At 43.2% G+C, this 20,129-nt stretch overlaps 1 protein-coding gene across 1 annotated transcript in view; it reads right to left on the bottom strand.

The window, feature by feature from the left end:
- LOC115132181 (plexin A3) overlaps positions 1 to 20,129 on the bottom strand; it is a 137,545-nt gene that overhangs the window by 46,781 nt on the left and 70,635 nt on the right. Inside the window, exons 6-9 of the mRNA XM_029664516.2 lie at positions 19,179 to 19,302; positions 18,790 to 18,946; positions 17,882 to 17,981; positions 11,271 to 11,385 (exon numbers count right to left, since the gene is read on the bottom strand). Of these exons, the coding sequence (XP_029520376.1) occupies positions 11,271 to 11,385; positions 17,882 to 17,981; positions 18,790 to 18,946; positions 19,179 to 19,302 (496 nt within the window). The remainder of the gene's footprint in view (positions 1 to 11,270; positions 11,386 to 17,881; positions 17,982 to 18,789; positions 18,947 to 19,178; positions 19,303 to 20,129) is intronic.

Here is a 20,129-nt window from a genome sequence, read left to right as displayed (position 1 = left end):
CAGTCAACAAGTCGAGCAGTCATTTTAAAGAGTAAGAACATTTCAGCAAGACAACTCAAAGGCGAAATCCATTAAAGCCAAGATAATGGAATTCATTGCCCTTGACAATCAACCGTTCTCTGTCGTGGGTGATGTTGGATTTCGTCGACTGGTCGAGCACCGGTACACACTACCAAATGCACTATTTTTCAGATGTTGCCCTACCGGAGTTACACAGTAATAGCGCCACTGCTATTAGATTCACAACATACATACTATGGATTTAGGAATCCTTGTGAGTAAGTATTAGCTAGGTTGACACCTTTGGCATACTTTGATTTTGAAGGCTAACCGCAAAGTCCACTATTGTGGCTAACTTCACAAAGATGGGTCCGACCACCATTAATCAAATAAGAACTGTCTTATAAATTAGGGTTATTTTAGATGATGACACCTAGCTAACTATAGATACTGAAACAGATTATGTTGTTTTGTTATGTTTTTGGGGAAGAACAGTGTTGTGCATCCATGAGCTAGCTAGCTTTTTATGTGAACATCAATGTAGGTGAGCGAAGCAACTCTACCAGCATCATAGCATACGTATTGATGAATCGTTGTGACACATATGAAATACGAGTGATAGTGTAATCAATGTGTAATAATTATGTAAAAAATGTATGAGCGCGTTAAATTATTATGTGACGTGCAGTCATATTCAGATCCTGATTGGTCAACAAGTTTATTTGACACGTCAAATAGTGTTATTTGACGTGTATCTTTTTTGACACGCAAAGACCCAAACGGTGTTCCATAGAAATCCTGGTTGAGAATGAAACGATTGAGCAAATGAACAACGAAACAGCACAGGAAGTAATTGAAAGAAATAGGTTTTGATGATGTTTTACTGGTAATGGGGACATACCTAAGTGCGAACAAAATACCCTTTTGGTCAGTGTGGTGTGTGTGTGTAACCTTTATTTAACTAGGCAAGCCAGTTAAGAACAAATTGTTATTTACAATGATGGCCCGGATGACGCTGGGCCAATTGTGGGCAGCCCTATGGGACTCCCAATCATGGCCGGATGTGATACAGCCTGGATTCGAACCAGGGACTGTAGGTAGTGATGCCTCTTCCACTGAGATGCAGTGCCTTAGACCGCTGCGTCCATGTGTGTGTGTTAACTATTTAACTGTACTAGTATGCTTAAAAAGGCCGCTAAAAATTTTAAGTATTGGTTATCGGTATCGTTTTTTGGGCAAGGACAATATTGGATATCGGTATTGGCTAAAAATGTCATATCGGTGCATCCCTATATTGAATACATAATTTAAACATTCACAGTGTAGGTAGGAAAAAGTATGTGAACCCCTAGCTAAGTCAGAAGTCAGCTAACCTGGCATCCAATCAATGAGACGAGATTGGAGATGTTGGTTAGAGCTGCCTTGCCCTATAAAACACACTCACAAAATTTGACTGTGCTATTCACAAAAAGCATTTCCTGATGTGAAACATGCCTTGAACAAAAGAGATCTCAGAAGACCTAAGATTAAGAATTGTTGACAAAAGTATCTCTAAAAGCCTTGATGTTCATCAGTCCACGGTAAGGTAAATTGTCTACAAATGGAGAAAGTTCAGCACTGTTGCTACTCTTCCTAGGAGTGGCCATCCTGCAAAGATGACTGCAAGAGCACAGCGCAGAATGCTCATTGAGGTTAAGAAGAAGCCTAGAGTGTCAGCTAAAGACTTACAGAAATCTTTTGAACATGCTAACATTGTTGACGAGTCTACGATACATAAAACACTAAACAAGAATGGTGTGCATGGGAGGACACCACGGAAGAAGCCTCTGCTGTCCAAAAAGAACATTGCTGCACATCTGAAGTTTGCAAAAGAGCACCTGAATGTTCCACAGCGCTACTGGCAAAATATTCTGTGGACAGATGAAACTACAGTTGAGTTGTTTGGAAGGAACACACAACACTATGTGTGGAGAAAAAAGGCACAGCACACCAACAACAAAACCTCATCCGAACTGTAAAGTATGGTGGAGGAAGCATCATGATTTGGGTCTGCTTTGCTGCCTCAGGGCCTGGACAGCTCGCTATCATCGATGCAAAAATGAACTCCCAAGTTTATCAAGACATTTTGCAGGAGAATGTTAGGTAATCAGAATGGCTTCAACAGAAGAAAATACGCCTTCTGAAGTGGCCCAGTCAGTCCTAACCTCAACCCAATTGAAATGCTGTGGCATGACCTCAAGAGAGCAGTTCACACCAGACATCCCAAGAATATTGCTGAACTGAACAGTTTTGTAAAAAGGAATGGTCCAAAATTCCTCCTGACTGTTATGCAGGTCTGATCCGCAACTATGATGTCTAAACTGGTTATTATCCTGGCTGGGTTCTGTGTGATGTCTCAACTGGTTATTATCCTGGCTGGGTTCTGTGTGATGTGTAAACTGGTTATTATCCTGGCTGGGTTCTGTATGATGTCTAAACTGGTTATTATCCTGGCTGGGTTCTGTATGATGTCTAAACTGGTTATTATCCTGGCTGGGTTCTGTATGATGTCTAAACTGGTTATTATCCTGGCTGGGTTCTGTATGATGTCTAAACTGGTTATTATCCTGGCTGGGTTCTGTATGATGTCTAAACTATCCTGGCTGGGTTCTGTATGATGTTACTGGTTATTATCCTGGCTGGGTTCTGTATGATGTCTAAACTGGTTATTATCCTGGCTGGGTTCTGTATGATGTCTAAACTGGTTATTATCCTGGCTGAGTTATGTGTGGATGTTCTGGTTATTATGATGTCAACTGGTTATTATCCTGGCTGGGTTCTGTATGATGTTAAACTGGTTATTATCCTGGCTGGGTTCTGTGTGATGTCTAAACTGGTTATTATCCTGGCTGGGTTCTGTATGATGTCTAAACTGGTTATTATGGCTGGGTTCTGTATGATGCCTAAACTGGTTATTATCCTGGCTGGGTTCTGTATGATGTCTAAACTGGTTATTATCCTGGCTGGGTTCTGTATGATGTCTAAACTGGTTATTATCCTGGCTGGGTTCTGTATGATGTCTAAACTGGTTATTATCCTGGCTGGGTTCTGTATGATGTCTAAACTGGTTATTATCCTGGCTGAGTTATGTGTGATGTCTAAACTGGTTATTATCCTGGCTGGGTTCTGTGTGATGTGTAAACTGGTTATTATCCTGGCTGGGTTCTGTATGATGTCTAAACTGGTTATTATCCTGGCTGGGTTCTGTGTGATGTCTAAACTGGTTATTATCCTGGCTGGGTTCTGTGTGATGTCTAAACTGGTTATTATCCTGGCTGGGTTCTGTATGATGCCTAAACTGGTTATTATCCTGGCTGGGTTCTGTATGATGTCTAAACTGGTTATTATCCTGGCTGGGTTCTGTATGATGTCTAAACTGGTTATTATCCTGGCTGGGTTCTGTATGGTGTCTAAACTAGTTATTATCCTGGCTGGGTTCTGTGTGGTGTCTAAACTGGTTATTATCATGGCTGGGTTCTGTGTGATGTCTAAACTGGTTATTATCCTGGCTGGGTTCTGTGTGGTGTCTAAACTGGTTATTATCCTGGCTGGGTTCTGTATGATGTCTAAACTGGTTATTATCCTGGCTGGGTTCTGTATGATGTCTAAACTGGTTATTATCCTGGCTGGGTTCTGTATGATGTCTAAACTGGTTATTATCCTGGCTGGGTTCTGTATGATGTCTAAACTGGTTATTATCCTGGCTGGGTTCTGTATGATGTCTAAACTGGTTATTATCCTGGCTGGGTTCTGTATGATGTCTAAACTGGTTATTATCCTGGCTGGGTTCTGTATGATTTCTAAACTGGTTATTATCCTGGCTGGGTTCTGTATGATGTCTAAACTGGTTATTATCCTGGCTGGGTTCTGTATGATGTCTAAACTGGTTATTATCCTGGCTGGGTTCTGTATGATGTCTAAACTGGTTATTATCCTGGCTGGGTTCTGTATGATGTCTAAACTAGTTATTATCCTGGCTGGGTTCTGTGTGGTGTCTAAACTGGTTATTATCCTGGCTGGGTTCTGTATGATGTCTAAACTGGTTATTATCCTGGCTGGGTTCTGTATGATTTCTAAACTGGTTATTATCCTGGCTGGGTTCTGTATGATGTCTAAACTGGTTATTATCCTGGCTGGGTTCTGTATGATGTCTAAACTGGTTATTATCCTGGCCGGGTTCTGTATGATGTCTAAACTGGTTATTATCCTGGCTGGGTTCTGTATGATGTCTAAACTGGTTATTATCCTGGCTGGGTTCTGTATGATGTCTAAAATGGTTATTATCCTGGCTGGGTTGAGGTTATTGCTGCCAAAGGAGGGTCAACCAGTTATTAAATCCAAGGGTGCACATACTTTTCCCACCCTGCACTGTGAATATTTACACAGTGTATTCAATTAAGACATGAAAACGTATAATTGCTTGTGTGTTAGTAGTTTATGCAAACTGTGTTTGTATATTGTTATGACCAATTTATGCAGAAATCCAGGTATTTCCAAAGGGTTCACAGATTTTTTTCTTGCCACTGTATATTTTGTCGCGAATGCAGCTAGGTAGTTTAGCCTACTCAAACACCCGGCTGAAACAGAGAGGGATGCTATGCTAGCTAGCTGGCTATGGCTATCCAACACTGGAACTATTCCAAGTCAAGGTAAGGTTTTGGTTTTATAAATGTATTGCCATTGGGACCAGCCGGTGTAACTGCTAAACTTCTTGCTGACTGCACACTGTACTCCATGATTGTAGTGGGTTTACTAATAAGTTATTTCTAGTAGCTATGTTGACTATGGCGTTAGCTAATATGGTGACAACGATGTAAGCTGTGTGTAGCGGTTAGCGGATATGATATGAAAGTTTGGCTTGGAAAGTTTTCTTCAGCTGGTCAGTGACAGCTGATGTGTTTTGCACTGAAGTCCACAAGCGAAGTGAAAATGTGAGAGGAGGAGAGCATATAGATGCGAGAAGGAATTCTACAAGCAAAAATATCATGCTGCTTGTATGTGATCAGGGTTGTATTCATTCTGCCGATTGTGTTGAAAATCGATTCTTAAACGCATGTAAACGGAATGAAACGGGGATAAACATACCTGAATTTGTCCAATGGAAACTCTTGTTTGTAACTGTTGGACTAATGATTACACCCTAGATCAGCTAGATGTTGGCAAGAGTGTATAAGGTGGTATAGAATCTGTCACTGTCTGTCACCATGATTACGTTAATTTTCCTCTCGACCTTGAACATTGTAAACGTTCAATCATAGGTTTGGTTGTAGCAACCTCATGATGGGTAAAGAGAAAACCTGAGTCTCATGTAGTAGCTTAAACCTATCAATGTTACATTGAGCTGGGTGAATGGAATATGAATGACAGTCATCCAATATGCTGTAATAGCCATGCTCATAACAAAAGATTTGTCCTCCATCATCTTAAACCTCATGACTGCCACTGCTGGCTATGCTATAAGACATGTAATACATGTGAGGCTAATGCAATAAGCCATGTAATAGAGGAGCAGTCCCTCCTCGGTGGTAGGCCTACAGTACAGTAACAGTATAGTCTCTGAGGCAGCTGTATATTCTCCCCCAGCAGGGCCGTTCCCTAATGCTGATTAGCACCCCATTAAGAAAGCCCGGGAGTTTACAGCCTGTTGACAGTGTTTCCATTAACCTTATTGTGCATATCCCAGTTATCACACAGCTAAGCACTTTTCTCTGTTGAAACATTAAAGGCCAGAGATGGTAGTGAGGTATAATTTTTCTGTCTCTCTCTCTCTCTCTCTCTCTCTCTCTCTCTCTCTCTCTCCTCTCGCTCTCTCTCTCTCTCTCTCTCTCCCTCTCTCTCTCTCCCTCTCTCTCTCTCTCTCTCCCTCTCTCTCTCTCTCGCTCACTCTCTGAAAGCAGTGACTAGCAAAATCGGGCTGTTGCTGCTTACATATGCGTACATTTCTCCTTCACCATTGCTTAGCCACTGTTCTTTCCCTTTTCTATTTCTCCTCTCTTAATCCCATGTACAGTCTCCATTCGCTGTAGTCCTTGAAATGGGCTCCCTACGCGTGGTAGAAAAAAAACACAACCCTCCAAATCATCTGAGAGCTGCTCCAATTAATCGCTAGCTACACGGCAGGCTCCTAATGCTTCCTAATCAAACTCAAACTAGTAGCATCTAAACTCAACGTGGGAAATATATGGATTGAACACTGTCAGTTTGCTATTCTGGACTCCAGCATCTTCTACAATTTATGGATAGATTTTTATTTTATTTTATTACTAATAGAAAAGCAACCATGTTTTTAAAAAAAAGAAGAAAAAAAAGAACTGTTATGATATCATAGCTGACATGGAAATAACTCTTGATGACAGAGAAGGATTCAAGCCACTTTGTGCCACAAAGACCAGCAGACTGAGGCAATAGAAAGTTCTCACATATAGGCTGTTACCAATAACAAAGCATGCAGGGAACCAATCTGATCTTGATGTTTTACTTGCAAAGTCTTTTGTAGCTTATCTTTCTTGTTTGGCATGAGAAGAGAAGACAGGGGGGGTTCTTATGCTTCTCCTCAGTGGGTTGTACAGTGGCCTCTGGGTTACACAGTGAGTAATGGGCCAACTTGATTTCTGTGGCCGTGGAGGGGGCTCGGTAATGGGCTACTGGTGACAGATGCACACAGTGTCACTTCCTGTCTTGCTGAGGCACTGAACCTCTTTTGCCGTCCCCACCGCTGAGTGCCAGGACCACTGCCATGCTTCCTGCCGGGCTAATGGCTCCTCGGTCACTCATCCCACAATTAATTACTGGGCCATCACTCGTTAATAAAGGGCCGTCCCACTGAGACACAGCACCGAGGGGAACAGAGGGTTGTTTTTGAGAGCCCAGCAGAGCGCTGTTTGATCTCAGGGGCCCTCTGGGAAAGGCCAATATGAAAATGTGTCTTTGAGCTCTCACTAAATATTAGTCCCAGTGAGACGCTCCCCCTGAGCTGGCGAGGAGCTCCCTTTAAGGTTAAAGATCTGCATGGTGTAATTAACTTTAGTGTAATGATTAATGTGGGGGAAATGTGGGACGGAGCAGGCTGCACAGTATCTATCTGCCAGCCTGTCTGTTTGTTGGGCTCTGTGGCTGGCTGGCTGGTGGGGCCAGAAGATTTTCTTCAGATGGAAAATCGATTCCTACTCTGATACTCTCAACTGAGGAGCTGAGGCTGAGAATAAAAGAGCATCCTTGGCCGTGAACAACTCTGCGATCTCTCGGTTTAACCAACCAATTAATGTAGTAAATAAGGAACCTTTCACATCACAAAGCCTGTTTCCAAACTCTGTATGCAAGATTTGGACTCTACCCTTACATTTGCAGCACAGCAACTTTTTAAACCCATATCAGGTTTCAGTCATTCAAAACATTCCCCTCTCAGAAACCAAACAGTTTACGGCTGCTGGTTCCCACAGGGATGACTTTTCCCACCCTAATGAATCTGGTGAAGGACCAGTAATGAGCTATATATCTCATGTCAATAGTAGTCATTATCACATCACTGAATACACCAACTAATGACGCTACCTAATCTAAATGACAACACATGACTAAGGGCAAGAACATTTCAAATGAGCCTATAGATACATACAGAATGAAACTTTTATTCAGGGGGGGAAGGGTTTGTTTTTTATTTCTCATTTTCTGTGAGCCATACATCCTTGTGGAGGACAGTGAGTTTGGACGGAGCTCAGTTCTGATCCAGTCCTATCTCTCTCTGCACACTCCTGGAATGAAGTAGGCCACTGTGCTGTGGATTATACAGTAGGATCTGGCGGGCTGGCGTGTCCTTGGAGAGACATGGGGGAGAAACCTGTTCTGAGTAGAGCAGCACATCTCCTCCCCCCAGCCCATAGCCCTCTCTCTTTCTGTTTGTCTGTTTGGAGTGCCCCCGCTGTTTCTCTGAAGCACCTCTCCAACCCAAGGCCAACAAAGCCCTGGTAGCACACTGGAGAACAGGGCTGCAGATGAGACACGCTCCACTGACACAATCACACACATATGCAACCACAGAGACACACTAGAGGGCTGCATTCCTGCGGGACCTGCATGTCCCGACAAAGATCATTGCTTCATGGGCTGTATTTTTTGACCTGCGGTTGGGAGCGGGCGGTCAAACAGACAGCTTTGGGATTCAAATATTTGTGTTTTCCCACAAATAATTTGGAAACGGTTGACTTTCTGCTTTGTATGCGCTAGCCTAGGCCAGGGTTGGGCAACTCCAGTCGTCTGGGCCTGATTGGTGTCACACTTTTGCCCCAGCCCCAGCTAACACACCTGACACCAATAATCAACTAATCATGATCTTCAGTTTAGAGTGTGATTAGTTTAATCATCTGTGTTTGCTAGGGATTGGGGGAAACGTGCGACACCACTCCAGCCCCCCACGGACTGGAGTTACCCATCCCTGGCATACCTCTTGTATTAAAAACACATCTTTGTTGCATTACTCACACACTCAGAATTCGCTGCTTCAAGTTCAGTAGCCTACCTCTCCTCTCCTAGCTGGGCGTGCGAGATCAAGTGTGCCTACTATATGTGTAGTCTACAGGTTCAGTAGCCATACGTGGTGCATGCGTGTGGTCTCAATTCAATAGAGTAGGCTATAGCCTATGCATAGACGGAGAAGAACGGGGCAGTTAGCTATCCAAGGAAATGTACTTCACAAATATGATTAGCCTCTAGTTTACTATATTGTCTAGAAATAAATAATGGTCAACCATATTTGTCTCCGTCTGAAAATCGTCCCTCCCCTAAAAGGTGGGCTATAAAATGGAGCTCAAGAGAAAGTGCAAGTCTCTCCAACTCTTCTCTCTTGAAACTATGTCTAGCCTATTGGCTGATATTGCCCAGTAAATACAGATAGCCTATATAATGGACCATGTGAGAATCTCTGGTTATTAAACATTTTCTTTGGTTATTTATGCGCATTTTGATATTGCCAATAGGCTGCCCAATAGCTGCGACCATGGCTGGCAAGTGAGCTGCGTCATATTCATCTAAAATAACATTGGATATATAACGTGGGAAATAATGTGGGACTGCGGTTGGTTCCGGAACCAGTTCTTGCGGTAGCGTGTGGGAGTCAGACAGAAAGTCAGCGGGTGTGGGCAGGTGTGCTATGAAAAGCCGTGGGTGGGAGCGGGTTGAATAAATCAGTCCCACACAGACCTCTAACACACACACATATGCACACAGAGACAGAGACAGACACAGACACGCGCACGCACACAGATCCACACACTAACAATCTAAAACTTAAAACCTGAACAACTGACATTGACCACTGGACAGAAATACTATCTGTTGAATAATAGACCACTGTGCTAAGTACAAAAATCGCGCTCTGGCAGCCAGGCCTACGTCAAAATAGATTTTTCCCCTCTGCTTTACTTTACAGCAAATGACAGTGAACTTGTTTAATCACAACATACCAGTTCAAGCCTACTTCTAAAATCCTCTTATGATATGTGTGCTCGTTTGTGAATCACCCCCTCTTTCTCCGTGGGGGTGGAGGAAGAAGAGACAATACTGACCTGCTTCTCCACCATATTCCCCCTCCAGTATCAACAGTGCATGAGTCACTCTTTTTCGCTGAGTAATTCCTTTTTTTTCTCCGAGGGAGATAAGGAGATTGTCAATCGTGGTGCTGGGGGCAAGGAGGCTGGGGGAGGCAGTGACGGGCTGGCTGGCACATCCCTGCCGCCCTGCTGTTGGCTGCCTCTGTCTGATAAGCCTAGATAAGGCATCGCTTTGATGTTCAGTTAAGTGTCAAATTAAAATGTGCCAAAAGCCGAAGGGAGCGTGTTTCCACCCCCCTGTTACAAAGGGACGCTGCTCCTCTTTTCTCTTAACTTCTCTCCCCTACCCCCTGTCAACCCTGATCCTTATTCTGAACAGAGATGGTTCTACTTGTAAAGTAAGGTGGTTGTTATAATTAGGGGATGTATTCTTATATGATGCTTGTATTGGTCAAATGACTGTTTCATCTTCTGGCTCCAATTCATTACGAATCATCCATTATGATTCTCCTGCTAAGAACACAGAATAATGAGGGCAATTTGCTTTATTCTGTTTGTTTCAACGTTCATTGCTAATCTATCAGCATTTTGTGTTATCAATCATGTTTGAACAGAACATGGAAGTTTACAAGCGGGTAGAATCTTCTGTGAGAAGACAACAACAGCAGATTGGGTGGGGGGGGGGGGGTCTGTCTGTATCCCAGTCATATAAAGGGTGTTAAGGTTCTGTAGGGCATCTCTTTCTGAAAAACAACCACCGCAATAAAGCTACAGTGTTAAGTCTGAGCCTCTCAATACCCTCCTTATATACTGCTGCCCTGGGATTCTCAGCTGGTCTGTGGACCAGTCAAGTGTGTAATCAATGTGTTCTGAGACACTGAGAAAGAGAGCGACGGGGTAAGGGTTGATGCAAAGCCATTATGAGATCCAGACAATTACTCTGGTGTCACTCTCTGTCACAGTAAACCATCATTTGGCCTAGTTTGATGGTTTGATACTCTCAGGGGCATTGGAGAAGGAGCAGAGGCATATAGACGATGTGGGTTTTTATATATAACATCAAATAAATACACATTGTACCAGATATTATGACGTCCCCAAAAAAAAAATGTATTGTGAAACCACATCATAGCACATTAGTTTATTGTTAACCGAGAAGCTAGTGACCTTTCTGGTCAGTTCGCTAGTCAGCTCATGCTCTTCTTTCCTGCAATTTTTTTGGGAGGGGAATACTACAACCCACCTTAAAGTGCCTGCATGTAAACGAAGGAAATTACATTTGCTTTGAAAAGATGGGCGAACAAAACTTCTATGGTTCAATATGACAAAGAATTCCAAGTTTACGACTGAATGGGACTTTAAGACCACTCCAATAAGTTAGTTCCCAAACAGTGCCGACAATGTGTCCCGGTCGTAGTGAATGCTCCGATTGTGTGGATCACACACACAACATTGGGACCAGTGTGTTAAACTATGGGGTCAGCCAGACCTAGGTTCACAGGACCATGACCAGGTTGGATTCTCCACGGGCTGTAAAAGGGCCACAGCTCTGAGGTCATATGAATAATAAAAGCAGACAGGCAGCTCCATGGACAGCCTTCCTGTCACCCCGGGGGCCTCATCCTGTGTTCAGTCTGCTGTAAGATGCCATTCATTAGTGTCTGTTCGGGCAGTATAGTCTCTTACCTCCACGCTGCTGACGCGTCCCTCCTGGAAGGAGCACTCTGCCAGGTTGTTGGTGCAGATGTGGCGGTATTTACACCAGTTGCAGGGGAAGGGGCTGCTCACACAGGAGGTGCACCTGGGGAGAGAAGGGGGAGAGAGTGAACTCTCAGATTTAACAGCCTGACTTCGACTAAAGAGATCTACTGTCTGTGTGGATGAGAAGGGCTGCCTACAGATCTCCTGGTCAATATGTCATCAACCTGTCTGGTAAGGCTGCAGGGGCAATAGGCTAGCATCATATTCTAGCTTCCTTTCAAGAAGTTAGAAATTAATTACAGCCTGAAAAGCTATTTCATCTGCAATCAAAATGATGATTCCAATTAAATAATGCATCTAAGGACTATGAAATACCTGTGGACCACTGACAGTCCCACCATCAACGATAGGCAACACAGGTAAACGTCAGACTCTCAGCGCATTGTAGGAGGACAGAATAAAAACTCAAGTGGTTTCCTCCATGCTCGTTCCACTCTTACTCTGAGCCTTTCTGCGTTCCCCTCCGCCCCTCCTCCGCACTACAGCCTATTGCATTCTGAGCACAAAAAGGTCTGCATGAGGAGAGGAACATCCACTTTGTCCCATACTAATCATAGCCTTCCTCTGGAGGCACGGTTCAAATCCCCTTTGGAGGGTACTCAGCAGTCTGCTCACACTGACTCCTTAGCTACACTGCACTGTATAATCTCCAGGCTGACTGCTGCCTCCCTGTCGGTGTGGGGGATATCGGAAAGCATTCTGCAGGCGAGCCACATTTCATATACACCTGGAAATAATACCAACACATTTTCAATACGGTGGACTGGCTACTTGTCGACCATGTTAATATAGCATTTGTGTCCGTGTATTCGTGGAGATTTACAATGCCTGCTCTACACATATAGTATACCTCAGCAGCCCTGACTCTTGTAAAGGGAATGAAAATGCCTGCTTTAATATGAGAACAATGAGTGCCACTGGCTGTAGGCTGGTGCAGTGCTGCCTTCCACTGCAGAGGGAGGGGATCTGTTGTAAATACTGTGTGCAGATCAGCATGTCTTGACTGAAATATGCAATATGCTGCGTCAGGGGTATAAACTCCATCAATTCACTTTGGTCTAATTTCAGTGAAGCCTGAGAAACACAGCACGGCCAAAACTTGACACACTGATGAAGTGAGTTTCCTTCCTAACATCACTGCTTGGAAGTGGATTCAGTAGCCAATCGGAGTGGTGTTTCTGGAAACTGGTCAAATCAAATTTTATAAATCACATGCTTCGTAAACAACAGGTATAGACTAAAAGTGAAATGCTTACTTATGGGCTCTTCCCAACAAAGCAGAGAGAAAGAAAATAGATAAATCATAGAAAAGTAATAACACTTCATAATACAAGTAATAATAAATACACAATGAGTAACGATAACTTGGCTATATATACAAAGTACCAGTACCAAGTCGAGGTCCAGGGGTACGAGTTAATTGAGGTAGATATGTACCTATAACTAGGACTATAGTACAGTTGAAGTCAGAAGTTTACATACACCTTAGCTAAATACATTTAAACTCAGTTTTTCGCAATTCCTGACATTTAATCCTAGTAAAAATGCCCTGTCTTATGTCAGTTAGGATCACCACTTTATTTTAAGAATGCGACATGTCAGATTAATAGTTGAGAGAATGAAGATGATTGAGAGAATGCCAAGAGTGTGCAAAACTCTTGGCAGAAGAATCTCAAATATAAAATATATTTGGATTTGTTTAACAATTTTTGGTGTTATTTTATAGTTTTGATGTCTTCACTATTATTCTACAATGTAGAAAATAGCAAAAAAATATATTTAAAAAATAACCTTGAATGAGTAGGTGTGTCCAAACTTTTGACAGGTACTGTATATCTCTGATATTTTATCTCCATATGAGCCAGGGCGCAGCCTGAGATCCTCTGGCAGACCAGTCCAAAGTCTAGTTTGAAAACTAAAGCAGACCGAGCATTTGCCATTAGGGCCCCTAGACCTTGGAATGGTCTGGCAGAGGAGATCAGGCTTGCAGATGCAGTGCCTCTTTTAAATCCCTGCTGAAGACATACTACAGTATTATAAAAATACTTGATTTCACTGTAAGATTTTAATGAGCTTTCTTGTTTCTTTCTCCTTCCTTCTGTCTATGTTTCTTTGTTAGCACTTTTATTTGATTTGATCATTTTATGATGTGAAGCACTTTGTTACTTGTATTGAAAAGCGCTATACAAATAAAGTTGTTATTATTATTATTATTGGAATGCCTGTGGAAAATATGACTGACAGGTAAATAATGGAGATAGGAAGGGGAGAACTGAAAGGTGTTGCAGGGGAGACGAGAGAGAGAGCCTTAAAAGGTATCCCAGAGATGTAATCATTTCTTACCTTCCAGTCTTACAATAAGAAGCTTTTGTGCTTAAATGCCTAAAATGGCAAGGGGAGATACGGTGAAAGTATATAATCAGTCAGAGCTTCAGAGCTAGCTAACTTCCCTTTTACAGGTGGTCATTATCCCTGAGGATGCAAGAAGGGAAGGAGCTCTTACAAAATTGCGGGAGAAGAAAATGAGAGCCAACGTGGCAGGGCTGGGGGGGTGAGTGAGTGAGTGAGTGAGTGAGTGGTGAGTGAGTGAGTGAGTGAGTGAGTGGGTGAGTGAGTGAGTGAGTGCTGTCCACCAGCAACACCAGAGGGGGAAACAATTCAAGGGCTAAATGTTCCCACAGGGTTTTTGTGAAAACAGGAAATCTGGCTTGGCTTCAGGCAGACTACTCTGGCAAGGTAGGCCTCTGCCGAGGTTGCCATGGCAACTGGCGAGCCCTGCATGGATTATGTTACCCTGCTTCCTTACACTAGAGAATTGATCGTTGTGTATGTATTCTGCCAGCCGACAAGGCCATTTTATTCTCTGACAAAAAAACGCATTCATTTAATAATAATAATAATAAGTAGAGCGCTTTTCAATTTACAGACGTAAATAACCAAGCTCTTTACATTGAGAGAAACCATAAAAATAACAATTAAAAGGGCTCTACAAATAAAAGGGCTACAAAACATTAAGCGAGAAATTAACAGATAGCTAGCGGTCTAGTACTATACAAGACACAGTAGAGGAGGCAACAAGGTCAAAACAATAGAACTCGACACTAACGTACAAGACCAACGACAGACACCCCAACAGAGATCACATTAAGTGAAAGCCAGTTTAAAAAAGTGTTTCTTAATCTCAAACTTAAAGGCAGTGGTGGTCTGGGGCATGCGGAGGGTGTGAGGGAACTCGTTCCAGAACCCGGGGTCCGAGAGAGCAGAATGCTTGGTCACCCATTGTTTTTAGGCGTGTCTTTAGGACTGCAAGGAGTCTTTGACCATTTGACCGGAGTGAACGTGAGAACTGTTAAGGGCTGAGAAGTTCACTGAGGTATTGGGGACCAGAGGTATTTTTGAGGAATAACAGGAAGATTTTGAAGTTGATTTTGAATTGGATGGGTAGCCAGTGCAGGTAGGCTAGAATGGGGGTGTGATGTGGGTTCTTGTGAGGACCCTGGCATTTCTGTTCTGCACAAGCTGCAGCCTGTGGATGCCTTTGAAGGGAGAGCACCAAGGAAGCCATTGCAGTAATCAAGTCGGGAGGTGACGAGGCAGTTGACCAGCTTTTTCAGATCAAGTTTGGAGAGAACAGGACAGAGCCGGGTGATGTTTCTCAGGTAAAATTATTGTTTTTTTGCAGACGGATTTTATGGGGTCGGAGAAAGTGAGGGAGGGGTCCAGTAACACTCCAAGGTTGGAGACGGAGGAGGACAGTTGGATGGAGTGGCCGCCAAGGTGATGGGATTGGTTTTGGTGTGATGGCGAGTGCCGATGAGGATTGCTTCTGTTTTAGTATTGTTGAGTTGTATGTGGTTTTTTGACATCCAGGCTCTGATGTCATCCAGACTGTTGGTGAGGGTGTGTATGAATGAGAGGGAGTCTGGAGTTGTTTTTATGTAGATCTGTGTGTCGTCAGCATAGCAGTGGAAGTGGATGGTGAGTTTCCGGATTAGGAGACTAAGGGGGAGCATGTAGATGATTAATAGAATGGGGTCTAAGACGGAGCCTTGAGTGACGCCACAGGTGATCGTGGTGGGTTCTGACTTGGCATTTCCTTAGCCGCAAACAAATTATAGTAAGCATGTTTGGATGTGATGAAGACCGAGTTTGCCAGATAACCACTTTTTCTACGTTAACGTGTTAATCTTAAACTGTGAGGCATCATGTAAATTCAAAAACAATGGCAATATACACAATATTCAGTATGATACTGAGTGTCATACACTCCTCCATGTCAAAAAAAAGAACACTGACACCCACACCATCGACCCAGTGCTAACCGAGAGTCTTGTGCAGCTGAAATGCAATTGCACACATATGGCAGTAAAACGGTGCAGCTCCACAAACGAAGCAGAAGAAAGACGAGACCTCAGGCATGGAGCTCAGCCCTTCACAGAAGCTGCAGCCAGCGAGAGGCTCTGAGCGAGGGGCTCCGACTGATCCTAAGAGAGAGGCACAGTCCCATTGTTCTGCCTCAGCACAGATGTGGTCTGGAAGCCTGGCCCTACCCTGCGTGAGGCTGCTGCTGCTGTTCCAGACCAGGACCATCTGAAATCATATTAGCCAGCAGCATCTGGCCAGCCTGTCCAGGACGTTATCTGGTCATGTGTCCTGTGGTCGTATGATGGATAACAGCGACAAGGAGTATGGACGTAGCAGTGGGACATCACTCTGTGTATGGCATGATTGCCAGTTCTCATTGGTTTTGTCATTGTATTTGTGTCCTTCCTTGTATTTTTGCTTTCCAACATGACGAGTTTCTGAAAGTCCTTGTTGAAAACAATGACAATAAACATAACTTTATAGCATCTACAGCAGTGGTCACCAACCTTTTCTGAGTAAAGATCACTTTCGCAGTCAAAAAGCAAAGCCGAGATCTACCACTCAGATTTGTTTTAAAACATGACTTGCATTTTTTAAACATTAACCTAATAAAAACAGTTATGTTGGAATGAGGTTTGTGCAGTAGGCAGGCCTAAGACATTATCACAGCATATTGGCTAGATGTCGATATTGTTCTTCTCAGACCACATTATATTTCAAAACTTGAGCTTTGATGACAAAATAGAACAGTTGGTGTAGCACCTGCGAGGCACAGCTGAGTATAAATTGAAATCATTTGCTTTTTTATTTTACTGGACTGATGGCACCTGTATTTGATGATGATGGTGCTTTCAAGGCAACTGGAAAAAAACTAGATAAAATCACGACGTCAGTGACGTTCAGGTCGGAAAGTTGGGGCTCTAGAAAGACGCCAAAGATTTCGAGTTGGATGACCATTCACAGCAATTTTTCCCAGTCTAATCTAGTTTTTTCCCTAGTTTCCAAATGTCTTGAACGCACTGAAGTCGGAGATGTCGGAGTTCCGAGTTCCCAGTTGTTTTGAACATGGCATTAGTCTCAGCAGATTGAGGGAGAGAGCAGCAGAGGGTCCACCTCTCACGGTCCATGCTCTCTCCTTCCTTTCCTTCTGGTGAGACTGATCAAATCAAATCAAATCAAATTTATTTATATAGCCCTTCGTACATCAGCTGATATCTCAAAGTGCTGTACAGAAACCCAGCCTAAAACCCCAAACAGCAAACAATGCAGGTGTAAAAGCACAGAGAAAGGGGACACCGTTGTCCACTTGATGCATCGCATCCGCATCTGCCTCAAGCACAAATTCATGTTGTTCCTATGACCAGAGAAACTGAAATATTCCTTGATATTAAAATAGACATAACGAGCTGCTAATAATAATATAAAATGCAGGGCTACTCATTCATTGCAGCTGCAGTGCAAACGACAGTAGGTGTTTTATGTTGTGTAATAGTGTTGAATAAAAACAGTGACAGTGCTGAATGAAAAATTTAACCTGAGCTCACTCGTAAAAACAGAAGCTCTTTTCTGTATTCTTTGACAGTCTCTCTGGTCATTGTTTTAAAAGTTATGAAATCTCAGGTAGGCTAGTATCAAACTTCTAGGCATGGTGATTTGAGCTATCCAATCGGCCAGCGAAGTAGGCACACTCGATTTAGCCACAGGTCTCCTGGTCCACCAGGTAGGCAGAGTTTGTCTTTTCAGACAAATGAAATGGTTATAAACTTTGCCAACCCGGTATGAAGGGCTTCTGAATCAAGTGTACCTACAGCCAACAGCGCAACACGAATAATACAAAAAAAGAACGCAAGCCTTTTATCGTCGGCTTTTCTACAGAAATGTTTGATAATCGACTAGAAATGCGATCGACCAGTCCGTGACCACTGACCTACAGTATTTTTTATACCATCATAAAAACAACTTGACGAGGAGATAAATGAATGAAATAAACAGGTAACCTGTGACTTGTCAAGGCAGTTTCCCAGCCTGACGTGGCTACACAGTCCCATAGAAATCATCAAGTAACTTCAAGGGACGGACTGACCCAATCAATATGTTACTTCACTGAACACTCCTCTGTATGTCCTCTCCTCAGAGAGCGAGATGAGAGATCGTAATAGATAGATACTTACGACTGGAGCACGCTGCAGTTGTAGAAGATGAAGTCAGTGGTGATGAACTTGTGCCCTGTCTCCTTGGACTTCAGGAAGAACTTGACCACTCGCTTGTCACCTGAAATGACAAAAGACCCACAGTGAGCCAAACAGCCTAGAAGCTCGGAAACAATTATCCGTCCGTCTGAGATCCCATACCCCAGGAAAATAATCTTCTTCTAAGCAAATGAAATCATGTAGATTTGTATAAAAATGTCTAATTGCTCCTGCCTTTTATCTAACATTTCCATTACCAAGAGAAGTGCACTTATGGTCCTAAACAGGAACCCATGAACAGATGTACTATTTCATTTGAAGTAAAGGCCGCATCTCAACTAGTCCAATTATACCTGTAGGCCTGACTTCAAGATAATTGGCAAAGCATTTCTAGTGGACTTTAAATAATTGCCGCTAATGGAACAAAACACGAGCTACTGCACTTTTCAGGTTCCCATCAGTAGATCCAGCAAGAGCATTCAGTTGTTTTCGAAAAACACATTAAGGCCCATGTCCACAAGGCTCAGAAAAACCAAAACACTGTGTACGTCAGACACATTACAGCAGTCTGAACAAAAAGCAAATAAGACACAACCAACTGAAGTGTATGAAAATGTATAGATAATATCATACACAAAAAGTATGGCTATAGTGATAAATATGATCATCAGAAAATAACAACATTATTATTCCACGGACAACCTTTGAACGTGGTCCTCTGTATCTCAGTTGATAGAGCATGGCCCTTGTAATGCCCGCATAGTGGGTTTGATTCCCGTGACCACCCATATGTCAAATGTAAGTCGCATTGGATAAAAGCATCTGCTAAATGGTTTATATTATTAGTATTATTACTATAGATTTATAGTGGTATCTGATAGAAGCTTTACCGTATCCCTGTGCGAAGGAGGGGACATCTCTGAGGGAGGGGGACATACAGAGGACCTGCCCCTTGGCCAGCACCTCCCCTGGGCTCTCTGTCAACTCCTCAAACACACACGTCACCCCGGCTGACAGGCTGGGCACGTTTACCACTTTCACACTCAGCTGGAGGGAGGAGGGGGGAGAGAGACGGGAGAGAAGCATATCAGGTGACAGGTGGAGTCGTCCCTGCGCGTATCCTTGCATCTCAGTGAAGGTTAGACTAACACCAGAAATCTTTAACGACAGCTTAATGAGCCAACTCCATATTGGTCATGTTGAGATTAGCTAGCGTCGCGCTTTTCTCTGGTGAGAACATTTTTTTATTATTTTTATTTTTTTTACAGCCTGTAATTACCTGGGTGGAAGTAGAGGTCACAGATATGTTGTTAGGTGTGACACTAATGTCCACACACTGGTCCAGCTCTGTGTTAAAATGCTGCGGCTCGGCCCACTTCTCACAGGCCTCCTGTCTGGAACACCTGGGAGAAAACCCAATGAGGTTAGGGGTCAATAATGATCACAACATTACATGCTGTACTACTCCTAAAATGACACTCAGCTCAATGCAGTACACAGCCTGCAGCCATATTACTGGGTAAAAATCCATCCACTCCATTGTCCAACAGAGCACCGGGAGTCTGGCACAAACGTGTAACCTCTGGAATAAGATTTAGGTGTAACAAATGACTGAGGTGGTTTAAGTGGGCAGGTCAGATATGAGCAGCATAGAAATGATTCCAGTGTATGAACTAAGGTAGGGCTAACATGGCACCAATGGATGGTGCCTCGCTTCGAGCTCCTACAAAACATGGCAGGTTTCTACTTTTTCTTCACACCTGCACTGTTGGAGCTCGGAGCTTAAGTATTTCACTGTGTACTGCAACTACATCATCAACCCAGTGCATGTGACTAAATAGACATCTAATCTACTCTAATCATGAACACACATTTAGGAAAATACATGGAAATAGCCCAAAATGACACATTTTGAAATATTCTGAGCCAAGCATCACTTCGCTGTCACAACTTCTGCCGAAGTTGGCTCCCCTGCCTGTTCGGGTGGTGCTCGGCGGTCGTCGTCACCGTCCTACTAGCCGCTACCGATCCCTTTTTCGTTTGTCTGTTGGTTTTGTCTTATTAGTTTCACCTGTGTGTATTTTGGTTTAATTACTGTAGCTTCCCTATATGTAGTAGTTTGACCCACCCTTGTTTTGTGCGGGATTGTCTGTTGTTACGTGTGTACATATTAGGTCGTGGTGTATTTTGTTTTCTATACTGGACACCCTGTGGTTTTGGGTTGTCTGGT

This window comes from Oncorhynchus nerka, linkage group LG7 (genome assembly GCF_034236695.1).
Source record: "Oncorhynchus nerka isolate Pitt River linkage group LG7, Oner_Uvic_2.0, whole genome shotgun sequence".
NCBI classification, from domain to species: domain Eukaryota; kingdom Metazoa; phylum Chordata; class Actinopteri; order Salmoniformes; family Salmonidae; genus Oncorhynchus; species Oncorhynchus nerka.
The sequence above is the reverse complement of the archived record's forward strand: the minus strand, read 5'-3'. Positions and strand labels throughout refer to the sequence as shown.